We start from the raw sequence: 13,049 nt of genomic DNA, 5'->3' as shown, positions 1-13,049 counted from the left end.
GTGGTTCTGTGCCAGAGAGCAAATGGGTGGGCCCTTCTCCCTTAATCGGCCAGTAGTTTTGGGGACGAGCGCAGAAAGAATAAACACCATGGTGCATCTGCAGCAGCACAGCTGGATGCCTTCATCTGCCCCAGCTGCAACAAAACATGTCTCTCCCACATCGGTCTCTACAGCCACAGCAGGCGCTGAAACTCTCCAACTCCACCTCCAAAGGTTCCCTCTTCCATTGTCTTGTGAGACGAGTCAGAGTGGGGAGGCATGCAACAATATAATTAAATATGACATGATCTAAAATGTCAAGAGATGGTATTTATTCTGCATTATTGGAATATATGGGCACATGAAGACAAACATGCAAAAACACTCACACACACTTTCTGGTCAGATACATATGTCATAAGGTGTAAAGATGCAACAGAGTACATGGAATCTGCACATTCTTGCTTACCACCAGTGTAACAGCTGGGCTTCCTAGATAGTTTTGTTGTAACCACTGGAGGAGAAGGTTCTGTTTTCTCTGACTTGGGCTTTTTGAAGCCCCTCATTGCCTTCCAAGTGCAATATCTGCAAGGATAGTGTTGACATTGGCATACTGTATTTAACTGAGACAACCAAAGGCATTGTTACCGGCTGGGACAGTCACAAAAGATGGGACTGCACGACAAAAATAGTTGCCAAACCAGCTATAGCTTTATTGAGCCCCTGCTGATTTGGCCCCAGAGCCATTCTTCCAGCCCTGGTCTCGCTGCAGCTTGCAATGGCTGAATAATAGCTGTTTGTGTTTGCATGGCCACGCCATCACAGATTAATTTATCACATAAAACATGCACTTGCAAAATGGCCATGATAAGCTTAGCAAATTATAACCACACCTATTGTTTTAACCCAATTAAATCCTCATCCTCTGATATCTGCTCCCTAATTTGGCTCCTCTTGAATTTGATTTTTTAAATTTTGTTGTTAAGTTGCAAAGACAACTTTGGGTCAGATTCAATGAATCTGTTTATAATCTACACGCAGCGGCTTCATCCATTACCATTATAACAATAATGCACACACTTTGCCTTTCTAATCTACTTACTTCTTCCAGTAGAATAATAAAACTGGAAAGATACTCATAAAAGCAGAATGATAAAGAATCCTGTTCAGCACACCTTCAGCAATAAAATTTCGGATCTGTTGGACCTGTGCATCTGTGAGGTTGACCTGGACACAGAAGAAGAGGCCATATCAGGAAGCAGATGACAACTGCATCAATCTTCAATTAAAAACATTTCATAGCACAGCTGATGTCACTGGATCCTTTGGGATCCTTTCAACTGAGGGCTGAATGCAAGAACCTGCATGTGAGGCTTTCTTTGGGGGAAACGGACGCACAATACTAGGGAGGTCATAGTTGACATTTTATCGTCAGTGTGAATCTGGTTTCACAGCTTCCCTCCCACATCTACATACCAGCAATTTAAGCAGTGGCTCATCCCTCAGTCTTGCTCTGTGTCATGCCTCTGTCAAGACCAGCCTGGAGTCCAATGAAGCCTCCTTAGAAGAGGGCCCCATTTTCAAGCCTAGCTCTCATGAGATTCTAGGAAACTCAGTTGACACTGGCAACCCTCTTGAGACCATCTCCCAGGAAGATGCCTCACTTGAGGAAGCTACCCTGCCCACTCAAAATGGTGCCACTGCCACAGATCATTGCCAACACTATCAGAGATCACCTCTGTTGCTATCAAACTTGGTGATTAAGCAGTATGCATAGAAATAGCTGAAACAAACATATATCTAGCTGAGCGCATATACTGTTGGAAGTGCTGGGATGCAGCTCAGCTTGCACTGAAGGCTGATGTATCTCCATGAGAAAGGGGACATGGGGAGAGGAGCCTCCAGACTTTCCGGTCTGTCCTTCTGATCTTCCTTCAGGGTTAGACTATCGGTATACACTGTACTCTTAGCACTGCTGACTTCACTTCCTGTGTCCATTCCCTTTCTTCTTCTTCTTATGTGTGTTCCTCATGACAATAGGCATGATTTGATGTCTACTCCTGAGATACAAGAGCAAGAATGGCTTACTGCATCTCCATCTTAGCCAGAGAGAACTAGGGATCTTTCCTATCAACATGTATTTCCAATAACAAATACTACCTTTCTTTCCGCTCAAAAGTCCAGAGTCTCAGCATGATTGTATCCAGGGGAGTCTGTCTCCATTCAGCTTCTGCCAGCATTTTACTCCAAATGCTACCATTCACTATGGCGTTTAGCAGAAGTCCCAATGGCTTCATTTTGTGCCCAACTGTCTTAGAAAACTTGGCTCCAGCCTCTTACCCTCAGTTTAGGTGGGATATCTGAATTCAAAAAGAGCTTGTTGATGGTGGACACTTTGCTCTTCAGAAAGGCAATATCTTTCTCGGTGTATAACCCAAGGGAGGTCAGGACTACCACGGAGTCAGAGAGGTAAAAAAACCTGCGGCAATAAAAGACAGACATAGAGCAGAAGGTGGAGAGATGGGTGGGCAGTGGTAATGGTGGTATGTTGGACACAACACAAAACCTGAGGCAGGATCTTATCATCACAACTGGTGGCTGGAATCTGGACACTGGGCAGTATAGGCAATATCTGGGGTCACTGAGAAGGATCTTTATCAGGGTCATTCTCATGCTGATAAGAGGAAAGCAGGCATATGAACTCAGGACTAATTCCAAGATGGTCCCTGCTCGTCATGTAGACCAATGAAAAACCAGTGCAATCAGAGCTCTTCCATTGTCACCATTAAGCACCTGATGGTACATGGCTGGTAGGAAGCATTCAGTAAACAAACAAACAAACAAACCCAACAACATAAGCAATATTTCTTGATCAGGAGCTGGCTGAATTGCAGGAAGCAGAGAGAGTAAGAATAAATGGACGGTTATCCCAATGGAGTGCAGAAAGTGGAGTCCCACAAGGACTGGTGTTGGGGCCTGTCCTTTTAACTTGGCGAGGCTGCCAAGTTTGCTGGTGATATGAAATTGCTGGGTGTGCTTATATCTAAAAAGGATTGTGATGGGCTCCAAGTGGATTAAATACCAGGTAATACCACACTAGGTATTGTTAGGAAAGGGATTGAAAATTAAACTGCTGATACCGTAATACAAATCTATGGTGTGACCACACCTGGAGTACTGTAGAATACCATTTCAGTTGCCTTCCCTCAAAAAGCTATTACAGTGGTAACTCGGGTTAAGTACTTAATTCGTTCTGGAGGTCTGTTCTTAACCTGAAACTGTTCTTAACCTGAAGCACCACTTTAGCTAATGGGGCCTCCTGCTGCTGCTGCGCCGCCGGAGCACGATTTCTGTTCTCATCCTGAAGCAAAGTTCTTAACCCGAGGTACTATTTCTGGGTTAGAGGAGTCTGTAACCTGAAGCGTCTGTAACCTGAAGTGCATGTAACCCGAGGTACCACTGTATAGAGTTAGAAAAGAGCAACCAAAACATTTGGGACTTTTTAGTTAAGAGAAAAGGCAGGTGAGGGGAGGCATGATATATCTGCATAAGATTATTTGTGGTATGAAGAATTGGGGGTATAGGAAAGTTTTTCTCCCTCTCATAATACCAGAATTCATCCAACAAAGTGGAGCCTTGGAATATTCAGGACAGACAAAAGAAAGGACTTCTTCACATACCACATAGGTTAATTTGCAAAATATAGCGATGGCCACCAAATTGAATGATTTAATTTTTAAAAAAGATTAAAAGTGGAGGATAGGCTGTCATGGCTACTAGCAATGATTGGCTATGTTCTCCCTCCCCTGTCCGAGGCCCTGGGCCTGTGAATGCTGTGAGTCACTGGTGGAGAGACGGCTCTTGGGCTCAGGTCCCAGCTGGTGGGCTTTCCATAGGTAACTAGCTGGCCATGGCAAGTATAGGCTGCCGAACCAGATGGGCCTTTACCTGATCCAACAGGACTTGTTTTCATATTCTTAATATAATCCAAACTGGCATTTTTACCAGATGACCCTATATGGTGATACTTACAGCACAAGGCACCACCTTGCTATGTGAGGGCCAATTTAGATGTGATTATGACAAATGCTTCTGTTCAGAGATTTGCCCTGTTAAATGTTCACCCATGGAGTCCAAGAGGTGTGCAAGGCATGGCAGGAGAAATAACAGAGGCTTGCTCACTCACTTCTCCATCTCCAGGTAAAAATAGAGATCGTTGACTAGGAAGTTGACTGAGATGAGGCGGCCAAAGATCTTGCGCCTCACTTGCGGCACTTCAGCGTCTTCTGACGTGGAGCCATAACGCCCACTCACTCCACTGAAGCTCCCACGGGTCTGAGGCGAGGATTGAACAGCTATGAAAGAAAAGGGAGGCCCAGTCACAGCACCTTCCACAGCGACCTGCAGGCCACCAGGCATATTAAAAAACACAACTTGTATGTTCCACATAAGTTAATCTTCTTTGATATTTGGGAGTTGGGCAGAGTTTCACTGGGCTTGCAGAAAAATATCCCTCAGGCTTCACTTTATATACCTGATCTTAGTTCTCTGGGAAGTGGAGTTCCTGGTTTTTGGAGCAGCACATTCCTGATACTAGAGTTAGAAGCAAGGCATGAGAACAGGGCTGGGCTGGGTGGAGCCATGCAAACACTGCACATCTTTGCACAGGACTCTGTGAGCAAAGTTACAAGACTTGGGCCTTTTTAGTTTAGAGAAAAGATGAGCAAGAGGAGACATGAGAGGGGTGTATACAATTCTGAAAGGTGTGGGGAAACTGCATCGGGAAATGTTTTTCCTCCTACTCTCATGACACTAAGCAGGCACAGGAAATAAAACCAAGGAGCTGACTCCTGTCACCTCCCCAAAGGCCAGTCATGTGGGAACAAGAGACTTTAAAAGCACGTACTTTCCTTCTCATTTTTCAGTTCCCGGTGGAGGAAATCTTCAAAGCGTTTGCGCTGCCCTACGTAACTCATTGCCTTTCGGAACTTGCAGACAGTCCTGATGAAAGTACCAAGAATATTCCAGTACCTTCTCTGTAGAAGAGAATAACGTTATGTACAGCCCATGGCAGTCACAGTAGTCTCTCGTAACAACAACAACAAGAAGAAAAAGAACCTTAAAGACCAACAGATCGATTGCAGTCTGTTTCATCAGGTGCACAAAGCATTAGCCAAGGGCAATGTTAATATCAGGACAGATAGAATGCAGTGCCATGGAAAGCTCTGAAAAGGGACTGGACACATGTGGGCGAGGAGAGGGAGGGAAAGGAGCTGTGGAGTGCAGACTTCTGAAACTGGCAATGGGCATGTCCACAGGGCAGCATGTGGATGTGCAGCTGCCAGTCTCCCTGTTAGCGTGGGGGTGTTCACATGGCGTCTTCCCCATCCCACAGACCTTTTCCCACTTTAAATGCACATCCCCCAAAAATAATCCTGGCCATTTTGGAGTTTCCAAGGATCAACATGCACACACTCTGCAGTTAAAGGGAGAAGTGTCCAATAAAACACTGGGGGGGGGGTGCATCATGTCCCTACATTAATGGGGGGGGGGGCAGAAGGCAGGTGCAAATCCACATTTTGCTCTTCTGTGGACTAGTCAAATGTTAGATTTGCACAGGGCAAAAGGTGCTTGTGTGCTCTCCAGAGACTGCTGTTTGGGGAAGGAGTGAACACCCTCCGTACCACATGCAACCACAAGTCCCTTTGCACCTAAGATCTGGAGCTCCCCCAAGCCCCATTTTCTCCATGATTGGAGCACATCCAGTTTTAGACACATGCATTTGATTCTGTTGACAGATCGAATCAAAAGCAACCTCCAGATTCAATGGTTCACCTCCAAATATGTCTCAGTTTCGTAGCCAGTAATTCCAGGCCCAGCAATGAATGGGGTGAACATGGGGATGGATGAGATCAGGAAATTCCTTTTAGCAAATTGTGTCTTCTCCAACATGTAGTCAATGTTTCACTATCACAAACAATCAGCTTTGATTAGTTAACAGAATTCCCAGCGTATTGTGGGCTGGGCAAAAGGACACAAGCCTTTAGACTGCCAGCTCAGGAGCTCACAAGTGTTTCACATCAAACATGGTCTGAATCTATGGCAGGAGGAGACACATGCAAATCCTGCTCCACCTTCACCACTCACCATCTTTTCTTTCATCAGGGAGCCCCTCCTTCCCCTCCCACCTGCGCTAATGGAAAGGTCACTTTCAGGATATAAGCCTTGGTACATTTGGAACCTGCCAGGATGCAACAAAAAGGAGAGAGAGAGAGAGAGAGAGAGATGGGTGAGACAGTTGCTTTGCTCCCCTTATAAACCTAGTCCTCCCTATTCCGCTCATCTGTTTATCTCCATTGGATATTTAAAGTGCAGTCAAGCCAACAATTCATGTTTTGCTAGATAGGCACATGACAGAAGCCGAATTTCATAGAGTTTTCCTGTAAACGCTGTGAGAGACAGCCCCACTGTGCCATGACAGGGGGAGGGCAGAGCTATTATTTTCTCCTACCTGCCTGGACACACTCTTTCCATCTCTTTCTGCTCTGCCAGCAATGTGAGAACATCTGCCTGTCTGAGCTCCATTGCTCAGACTCCATTTTAAACTAGACCACAATACAGTGGTGCCTCGCAAGACGAAAAGCCCATTAGCAGATTAGCGCTATTAGCGGTTTAGCGGCTATTAGCGGCTATTAAAGGTTTAAGGGATTAGCGGATTAGCTGCTAAAAGGCTATTAGCGGCTTAGATCAGCTGATAAGCGGCTTAGATCAGCTGTTAAGCGGCTTAGCCAACAGCTGTTAAGCGGCTTAGCCAACAGCTGTTAAGCGGCTTAGGGGCTTGGGGAAAAGGGGGGGGGAGGGGAAAAAACACCCCAGGAATCGCAAGGCATTTTCGTCTTGCGAAGCAAGCCCATAGCAAATTTGTCCTGCGAAGCACCTCCAAAACGGAAAACCCTTTCGTCTAGCGGGTTTTCCGTCTTGCGAGGCATTCGTCTTGCGGGGCACCACTGTATGTCTTTGTAGCTGGATTACCATTTTAAGCCTGCCTGAACAAAGCTGCTGTATCTGTTACTCTTCAACAAGTATTCAGAGCGAGTAAATCTTATTTTTACCTTCTACAAGACTGTGTTGTTATTTTAAGGGGGAGAAAAGAAAGAAAGGCGGGAAATGCCAGGAAAATCCAGTTTGCCTTGAAGCATCATGGATTACTTAAACTAAAAGACTAAAACTAGCCTATCTGATCTTCCCTTATGGCACTCTGCTGAACATCTAACTTAAATCCATCTTTATTTTTTTTAATGTGGTAATTTATATAGATTATATTATATATCAAATATAATCTATATTAAACTGCGGGAGGCAGTGGAAGACAGGAGTGCCTGGCGTGCTCTGGTCCATGGGGTCACGACTAAACGACTAAACAACAACAATAGATTATATAAACTGGACACCATTGTTTGGAAAGGCAATATAGATGTAAACAAGAAATAAATAATGAATTTGATAAACCAATGTACATGGTGATTCACAGAGTTGGATATGGCGAAGGGGTGGTCCTTGGCCAAAGAAGCTTCAGCTTTAGCCCTGTTGTAATTGTTGGTGCAAAATATCTATATAAGCAGGAGAATTCCTGGGTCCCAAGATCCAAGTTTGGGACAGGTACTCTTTGGTGGGAGAACTCCAGCAGGTATCTAAAGTCACAAAATATGCAGCCAAGTAAAGTGTGGAAATATAGGCTGCTAGACATTTAAAACATGCCCTTTAAAGTGAGTTCCAAAATGTCCCCTTAAAGTCTCTTTCCAAAGTCTCCCTTTTCCCACAGCATAGGAAAAAACCATACATTTGGTAACTTAAAAAATGATTTACTTACAGTTCTCCAAAGGTCAGATTCATGTGCTTCAGAATAGTTACAAATGCAGAAAAACTTACCTTAGTTTCCAAGTTGATGAAAGATTCTAAATTATTTGTACAGGAGCTCAAGAGAGCCATGTGAGAGCCTTGCAGCTGAGCTGGAGCAAGCAGCTCAAACCTCTTCACACGCTGAGCTTCTCAAGTAGACTGGGGGAGAACAAAGGCTTGATTACCTAGTTCTTCCCAAGGTGAGGGGAAGTGGACATAGCTAAGCCTGGCAGGACAGTTTACTCTATGGTATTAACCCCTTAATGTGTCAACTGAACTTAAACATATTGGTTATATGAGGCTGGTTATTCCACAGTAATCACTACCACACTCCAGGCCATAAATGTGATGGAATCGTTCTGTTTTGATAATATTAGAACAGAACATTTCACTGCCAGCTGCCGCCTTGTCAGTTGTATCATTGCCCATTCCACTGTGCTGGTCATATTTGTGCCTCCTGTTTACTCACCATTTCTCTTCCAAGGCCTTCATGACAAAAAATTGTGCTGTGACCAACATGGGAACAGTCACATTAGCTGCCCTTGGAATCTCTCTGATAATATCTGCATCACAATCCAACAGCTTTTCTGGGTGGGTAAAAAAAAAGGGGTGGGTGGGGACAGGAAGGCATACTTTCCAAAAGAGTCTTCTATTTATTTTTGCCTTTGAGCAATACTGAGTAAACTTGGGCCAATACATTAAGATCATTAAGAAGTGCTAATTGATACAAAGAGGATGGCCACCTGTCTGTGTTTTCCAGCCAAAATTACCAGGAGAGCTTCACCACACATGTATGACAAAATGCTTTTTTTGAATGCTTGTTTGCTTTCTAAGCAGGGAATCTAATGCCCAAACTGAATTTTCACTCATGAAGACCTTCAGAGTGGCTTAATTTGAGGAGACAAAAATAATCCGAATTGGGGAGGGAGGGTCCTTCGTTGGTCATTTTTGGAGCTGATAGCAGCCCAGCCCCAATTTATTAGTGTTCCCTGCTTTTTCATTATGTGATCCCAGCCAAGCAGGGACCACATCAGAAGCACGATGGTGTCACAGGGAGGTTTATCTTGACAAGTGACGTCGGAATGCACAATGGATCAAGCATTTGAGCAACACAGCTGCACCTGGAGCTGCATGCCAACGCTCATTCCGATGCGCATTCAAGGGCACATCTGAGCTGATGCTCCTGCTTCAAATCCACTTTCCTTTGCTGCCACATATAGTGCAGCAATCAGGGAGCATCAACCTGGACATCTCTTTGATCAAGGCTAGGGAGTTCCACAAACAAGGGCAGAGCCCAGCTGCTCCTTAGGTAGACCCTAACCTGAAGGTATTAAGCAGATGTGATCCAGAGGCACCAAGGAATAGGGGTGGTTGGCAGAGCCATGCGGGGACCTGGGGCAGGAATGCTGCCCTTGCTTCCTCCACCTGTAGCCTCAAGGGTCCTGGTGCACAGACCAGGAGTCTCCAAGGTGGGTAGGGCTGGTGCACAAGGCAGGTGGAAGCTCCTGTCATTGACAGGTCAAGGGAAGCTCACACACCGTGCAATTCAAGGGAGTATCTATAGCCTGCGAGTTGATGTGTTGGGTCTTGTGGGCGAGAGTGAGGTGCAATTGGAGCCTGGCTTGCATACCGGGTGGGATACTGTGGAAGAAGAAAGTCCTGACGCAGTCATTGACCTGAAGGCGCTGGATCCTGGGATTCGCCTCGCTTTTGAGCTCTTCCACGGCTATCCAGAAAAGGAGCGGGGCTTCAGCGTTGTGCATCTTGAGAAACTGCCTGAAGTAATCCAAGTGTATGGGGTTCTGCAGCACTTCTGAGAGCGCCCTATAATGGGAAGGAGACATTAGACGCTACTGAGGCCATCAGCTCTTTCACCTAAATCACATATTTTTGTACACAGGTCCCAGGTTGTGAATGATGATGGGAAATAGAGGCAGAGAGACCCTTCCTCGTCCTCCGAGACACTGAATCCTAAGAACCGTCAGCATTGTCTGCCTCAACTCTCTGAAAAATCTCTTGTCTGTTCTCAGTCTATGAACAAACTGGAAGATGGTCTTGGTAGCCCAGAATGGGCAGTTAGTGGGGGCCAAACCAGACATGACACTGACAGCATGAATTTGCAGGCAATAACAGCATCCCCATAATGAACCTCCTGTCTGACTTGGCCCTGGGTGTTGGAGCTAAGTGGCAGGTCGTATCTCTAAGGCACGATGATGTCATACCTGGGCCTCAGGGGGGGCTTTCTTGAGGCAGGCCCCTTCCTCATGAAGGACAAGCTTGATCGGGTCCAGTGGAGATTCCTTCTCATAGATAACGGACGACTGAACACGCCTGCAGGGGAAAAGAAGCGCTGCCTCCTTACAATTAGCCACGGGAGGCGGTCTTCTACGAGCCAGCGGTGCTCCACTCAAGACCACCACCACAGTGACCTCATGAAGACCACCACAACAGCACCTTGCAAGATCTCAGCACAATGAAATTCTCCTGCATGAAAACATTCTTTCTTCACCCTTATTCCTTCTCAGAGCACAACCAGACATGACAGCCAGACTCAGAACTGCCACTGCTCCATAATCTTCTTCACTCCAAGCTCCCCCTTAGCTTTGCTCTGTTCTCTTCCGATGGAGGCGAGTAGGGCACTGCCCCATGAACCTCAGCCTGCCCTCAGCCAGGCCCCACCTGCCAGCCTTCTTACTTAAACAACCAGCCCAGATTTGTAGCACTAAGTAGAATCAGAGAACTGTAGAGTTGGAAGGGACCCCGAAGGGTCCTCTAGTCCAACCCCTGCAATGCAGGAATCTCAGCTAAAGCATCCACGACAGGTGGCCACCTGAGCTCTGCTTAAAAGCCTCCCATGAAGGACAGTCCACCACCTTTTGGGGAGTCTGCTCCACGGTCAAAAAGCTCCTACTGTCAGAAAGTTTTTCCTGATGTTTAGTTGGAATCTCCTTCCTTGTAACTTGAAGTCATTGGTTCAGGTCCTCCCCTCCAGAGTAGGAGAAAACAATCCTGCTCCATCTTCCATGAGACAGCCCTTGAGATATCTGAAGATGGCTACCACATCTCCTCTAAACATACCCAACTCCCTCAACTGTTCCTCCTGGCGCTTGCTTCCCCTCTTTGCTTCCTTTCCTTCGTCCCAGTGCTGCCCTCAGTGCGGAGGATCAACTGGCTCTCTGCCTGTCATTGGCTCCGGCTCCACTTCCTGCCACCCCCACCAGTCCCAACAGGCACCAGCCCCCACTGGTCTCTGCTACTCAAGCTGGACAAATCCTACCCTGGTACCAATACCCCAGGGACTCACCACTTGATGGGGAACTTTTGCAGAACGCCTTGAAGTTATTGCTTAGAAGTTCCACAGCCATCTTGGGGTTCAGCCGGGCCAGCTCCTCAAATGTCATGCTGCTGTAATCTGTCTCCAGGGAGGAGAAGAAGATCACTAGCACTTTTTGGTCCCCTACAGCCAGGACAAGGGATCGTGCAAGGAGAGGGTCTATGTACTGGCAGCGCCACCATGGAGCACATGATGTGCAATTCTACGTGGCGGCACATTGCTAAAGGTTTTGTTAAAAACAGCTGAGACAGGTCCAAGGTTTTATGTCATTTCAGTTAAATGCAAACACTCCCTACATGCCACCTATGAAATAGAAGCACTTTGGTCTCCTTCGACTTCCTGCCACCTGGACTAGGAGACTAACAGTGCAATCCTAACCACTGCTACTCAGAAATAAGTTCCACTGAATTCATGGGGCATGCACCCAGGTCAATGGCGTTAGCACTGCGGCCTAAGTGAAACGTTAGTCATAGCAGCCTTATCGTTTTCCATAGGAACTGAGCCCCCCCCTGCAAGCCCCTCTGCACTCTGGCCTTGCACATGGCCAAGGGCTCATCTCTACATCTTGTACACAAAGATGTATGCCAACCCCCTCTAATCCCTAGATCCAGCAGTTATTAAAAGCTAATCAAGTCCTCTAATTCCGGGAATAGCCAAGCTAGCTTCCCGGTGAGGTGATGGGGGATTAAATGGAATCGAAGGCAGAGAGCTGCAGTGATGTGACCCAGAAGTAAAGCAGCGAGCTGGAGAGAGAACGAGAGAGCAATGTTTGATGTCTGCTGGAATGCAAGGCTGCAGCTATGGGAAAAACAAGGTTCCTTTGGGGTGGGGTAATGCTGTGGACCTCTCCATCGTACGCTCAGGTTGAATGCATGTGCGAATAAACCAAATATCATAATGACCCCATAGTCTCCTCTGTGCTTCATTTCTAAAAGGAAAGACAAACTCTGGGTAAGCGCCCGGAATCTCGCACTTGCTCAGAGTGGGGTAGGATGCAACACTATGCCTTCTTTTGAGTCAATTGCTTCCTTCATCTGCCAGTATGAGCTGCCAACAGAATTTTATCCTCTGTGAAGTAAAAACGTTTCAGGAGAGAATTACTTAAGAAAACTGGTTGTGGGAATTTCACCTCCACCCCCCCCCTCCCAAATATTTAGCAAAATGCCTTCCTGATTTGCACTGCCCTGTAAAAGAGCAGGGGGGATTTGGGCAGGGAGACCATTTCTGCTCAGCCCTAAATCCCCGTGAGAATGCAGCGCAGATCTGCTCCAAGTGGCGGCCCCTGTGGCAACTTCAACCTTGCCTTCAGCCAGTGGAAATAAAAAACATTGCTCTTGAGTGAGTCCTGCAGGGCAGGTCTTCTTCTCACCCATCTTGCGCACTACAGGCTCTGCCTCCATGAAGATGGAGCCCCCCAGGCCCAGGTCCTGAGTGCCCATCATCTGCCAGTGTTCCCCCATGAGCAGCTCAAAGTCTCTCATGCCAGCCAAGGTCTGGCACAGGTGCAAGGCCTCCGTGATTCTCCTGGCCAAGCGGCGATTCTCATCCTTCTCGTAAGGCTCTTCAGCACTGAGTTTCTTCTCCTTGCCGCTCTGCAGTGACAGACAGATGGACAAGGTGCATCACGCAGGTGAAGAATGAAAGTATGGAGAGCAGGATTAAAGGCCAACGAGCGTTCGAATACAGATCCATAGTGGTGGGACTATGCCTTTCCGACCTCCACATTTCCTCCTTTAACTTTGTTCATGCTTTGGGAACATCCACACCATATATTTGAAACACTTTTATAACCACTTTAACAGCCATGGCTCCCCACCTCACCCCAAAGGCTTCTGGG

The 13,049-nt window shown here is 46.6% G+C and overlaps 1 protein-coding gene across 7 annotated transcripts in view; it reads right to left on the bottom strand.

The window, feature by feature from the left end:
* RGSL1 (regulator of G protein signaling like 1) overlaps nt 1-13,049 on the bottom strand; it is a 40,260-nt gene that overhangs the window by 7,212 nt on the left and 19,999 nt on the right. For 4 of the 7 annotated variants that reach the window (XM_083446484.1, XM_083446483.1, XM_083446481.1 and 1 more), the window contains 11 exons: nt 12,582-12,804; nt 11,183-11,290; nt 10,101-10,209; nt 9,509-9,702; nt 8,348-8,465; nt 6,127-6,220; nt 4,886-5,015; nt 4,166-4,334; nt 2,320-2,458; nt 1,082-1,206; nt 449-564 (listed from right to left, as the gene is read on the bottom strand). In XM_083446484.1, the coding sequence (XP_083302610.1) occupies nt 449-564; nt 1,082-1,206; nt 2,320-2,458; nt 4,166-4,334; nt 4,886-5,015; nt 6,127-6,220; nt 8,348-8,465; nt 9,509-9,702; nt 10,101-10,209; nt 11,183-11,290; nt 12,582-12,804 (1,525 nt within the window). Of the gene's footprint in view, nt 1-448; nt 565-1,081; nt 1,207-2,319; nt 2,459-4,165; nt 4,335-4,885; nt 5,016-6,126; nt 6,221-7,849; nt 7,935-8,347; nt 8,466-9,508; nt 9,703-10,100; nt 10,210-11,182; nt 11,291-12,581; nt 12,805-13,049 lie in introns of all 7 variants that reach the window. The other 3 variants (XM_083446486.1, XM_083446487.1, XM_083446485.1) reach the window with 2 other exon arrangements.

Source organism: Podarcis tiliguerta (assembly GCF_965153285.1).
Source record: "Podarcis tiliguerta genome assembly, chromosome: 6".
Taxonomy (NCBI): domain Eukaryota; kingdom Metazoa; phylum Chordata; class Lepidosauria; order Squamata; family Lacertidae; genus Podarcis; species Podarcis tiliguerta.
Note: the sequence above shows the minus strand (reverse complement) of the source record. Positions and strands in the feature narration are given on the sequence as shown.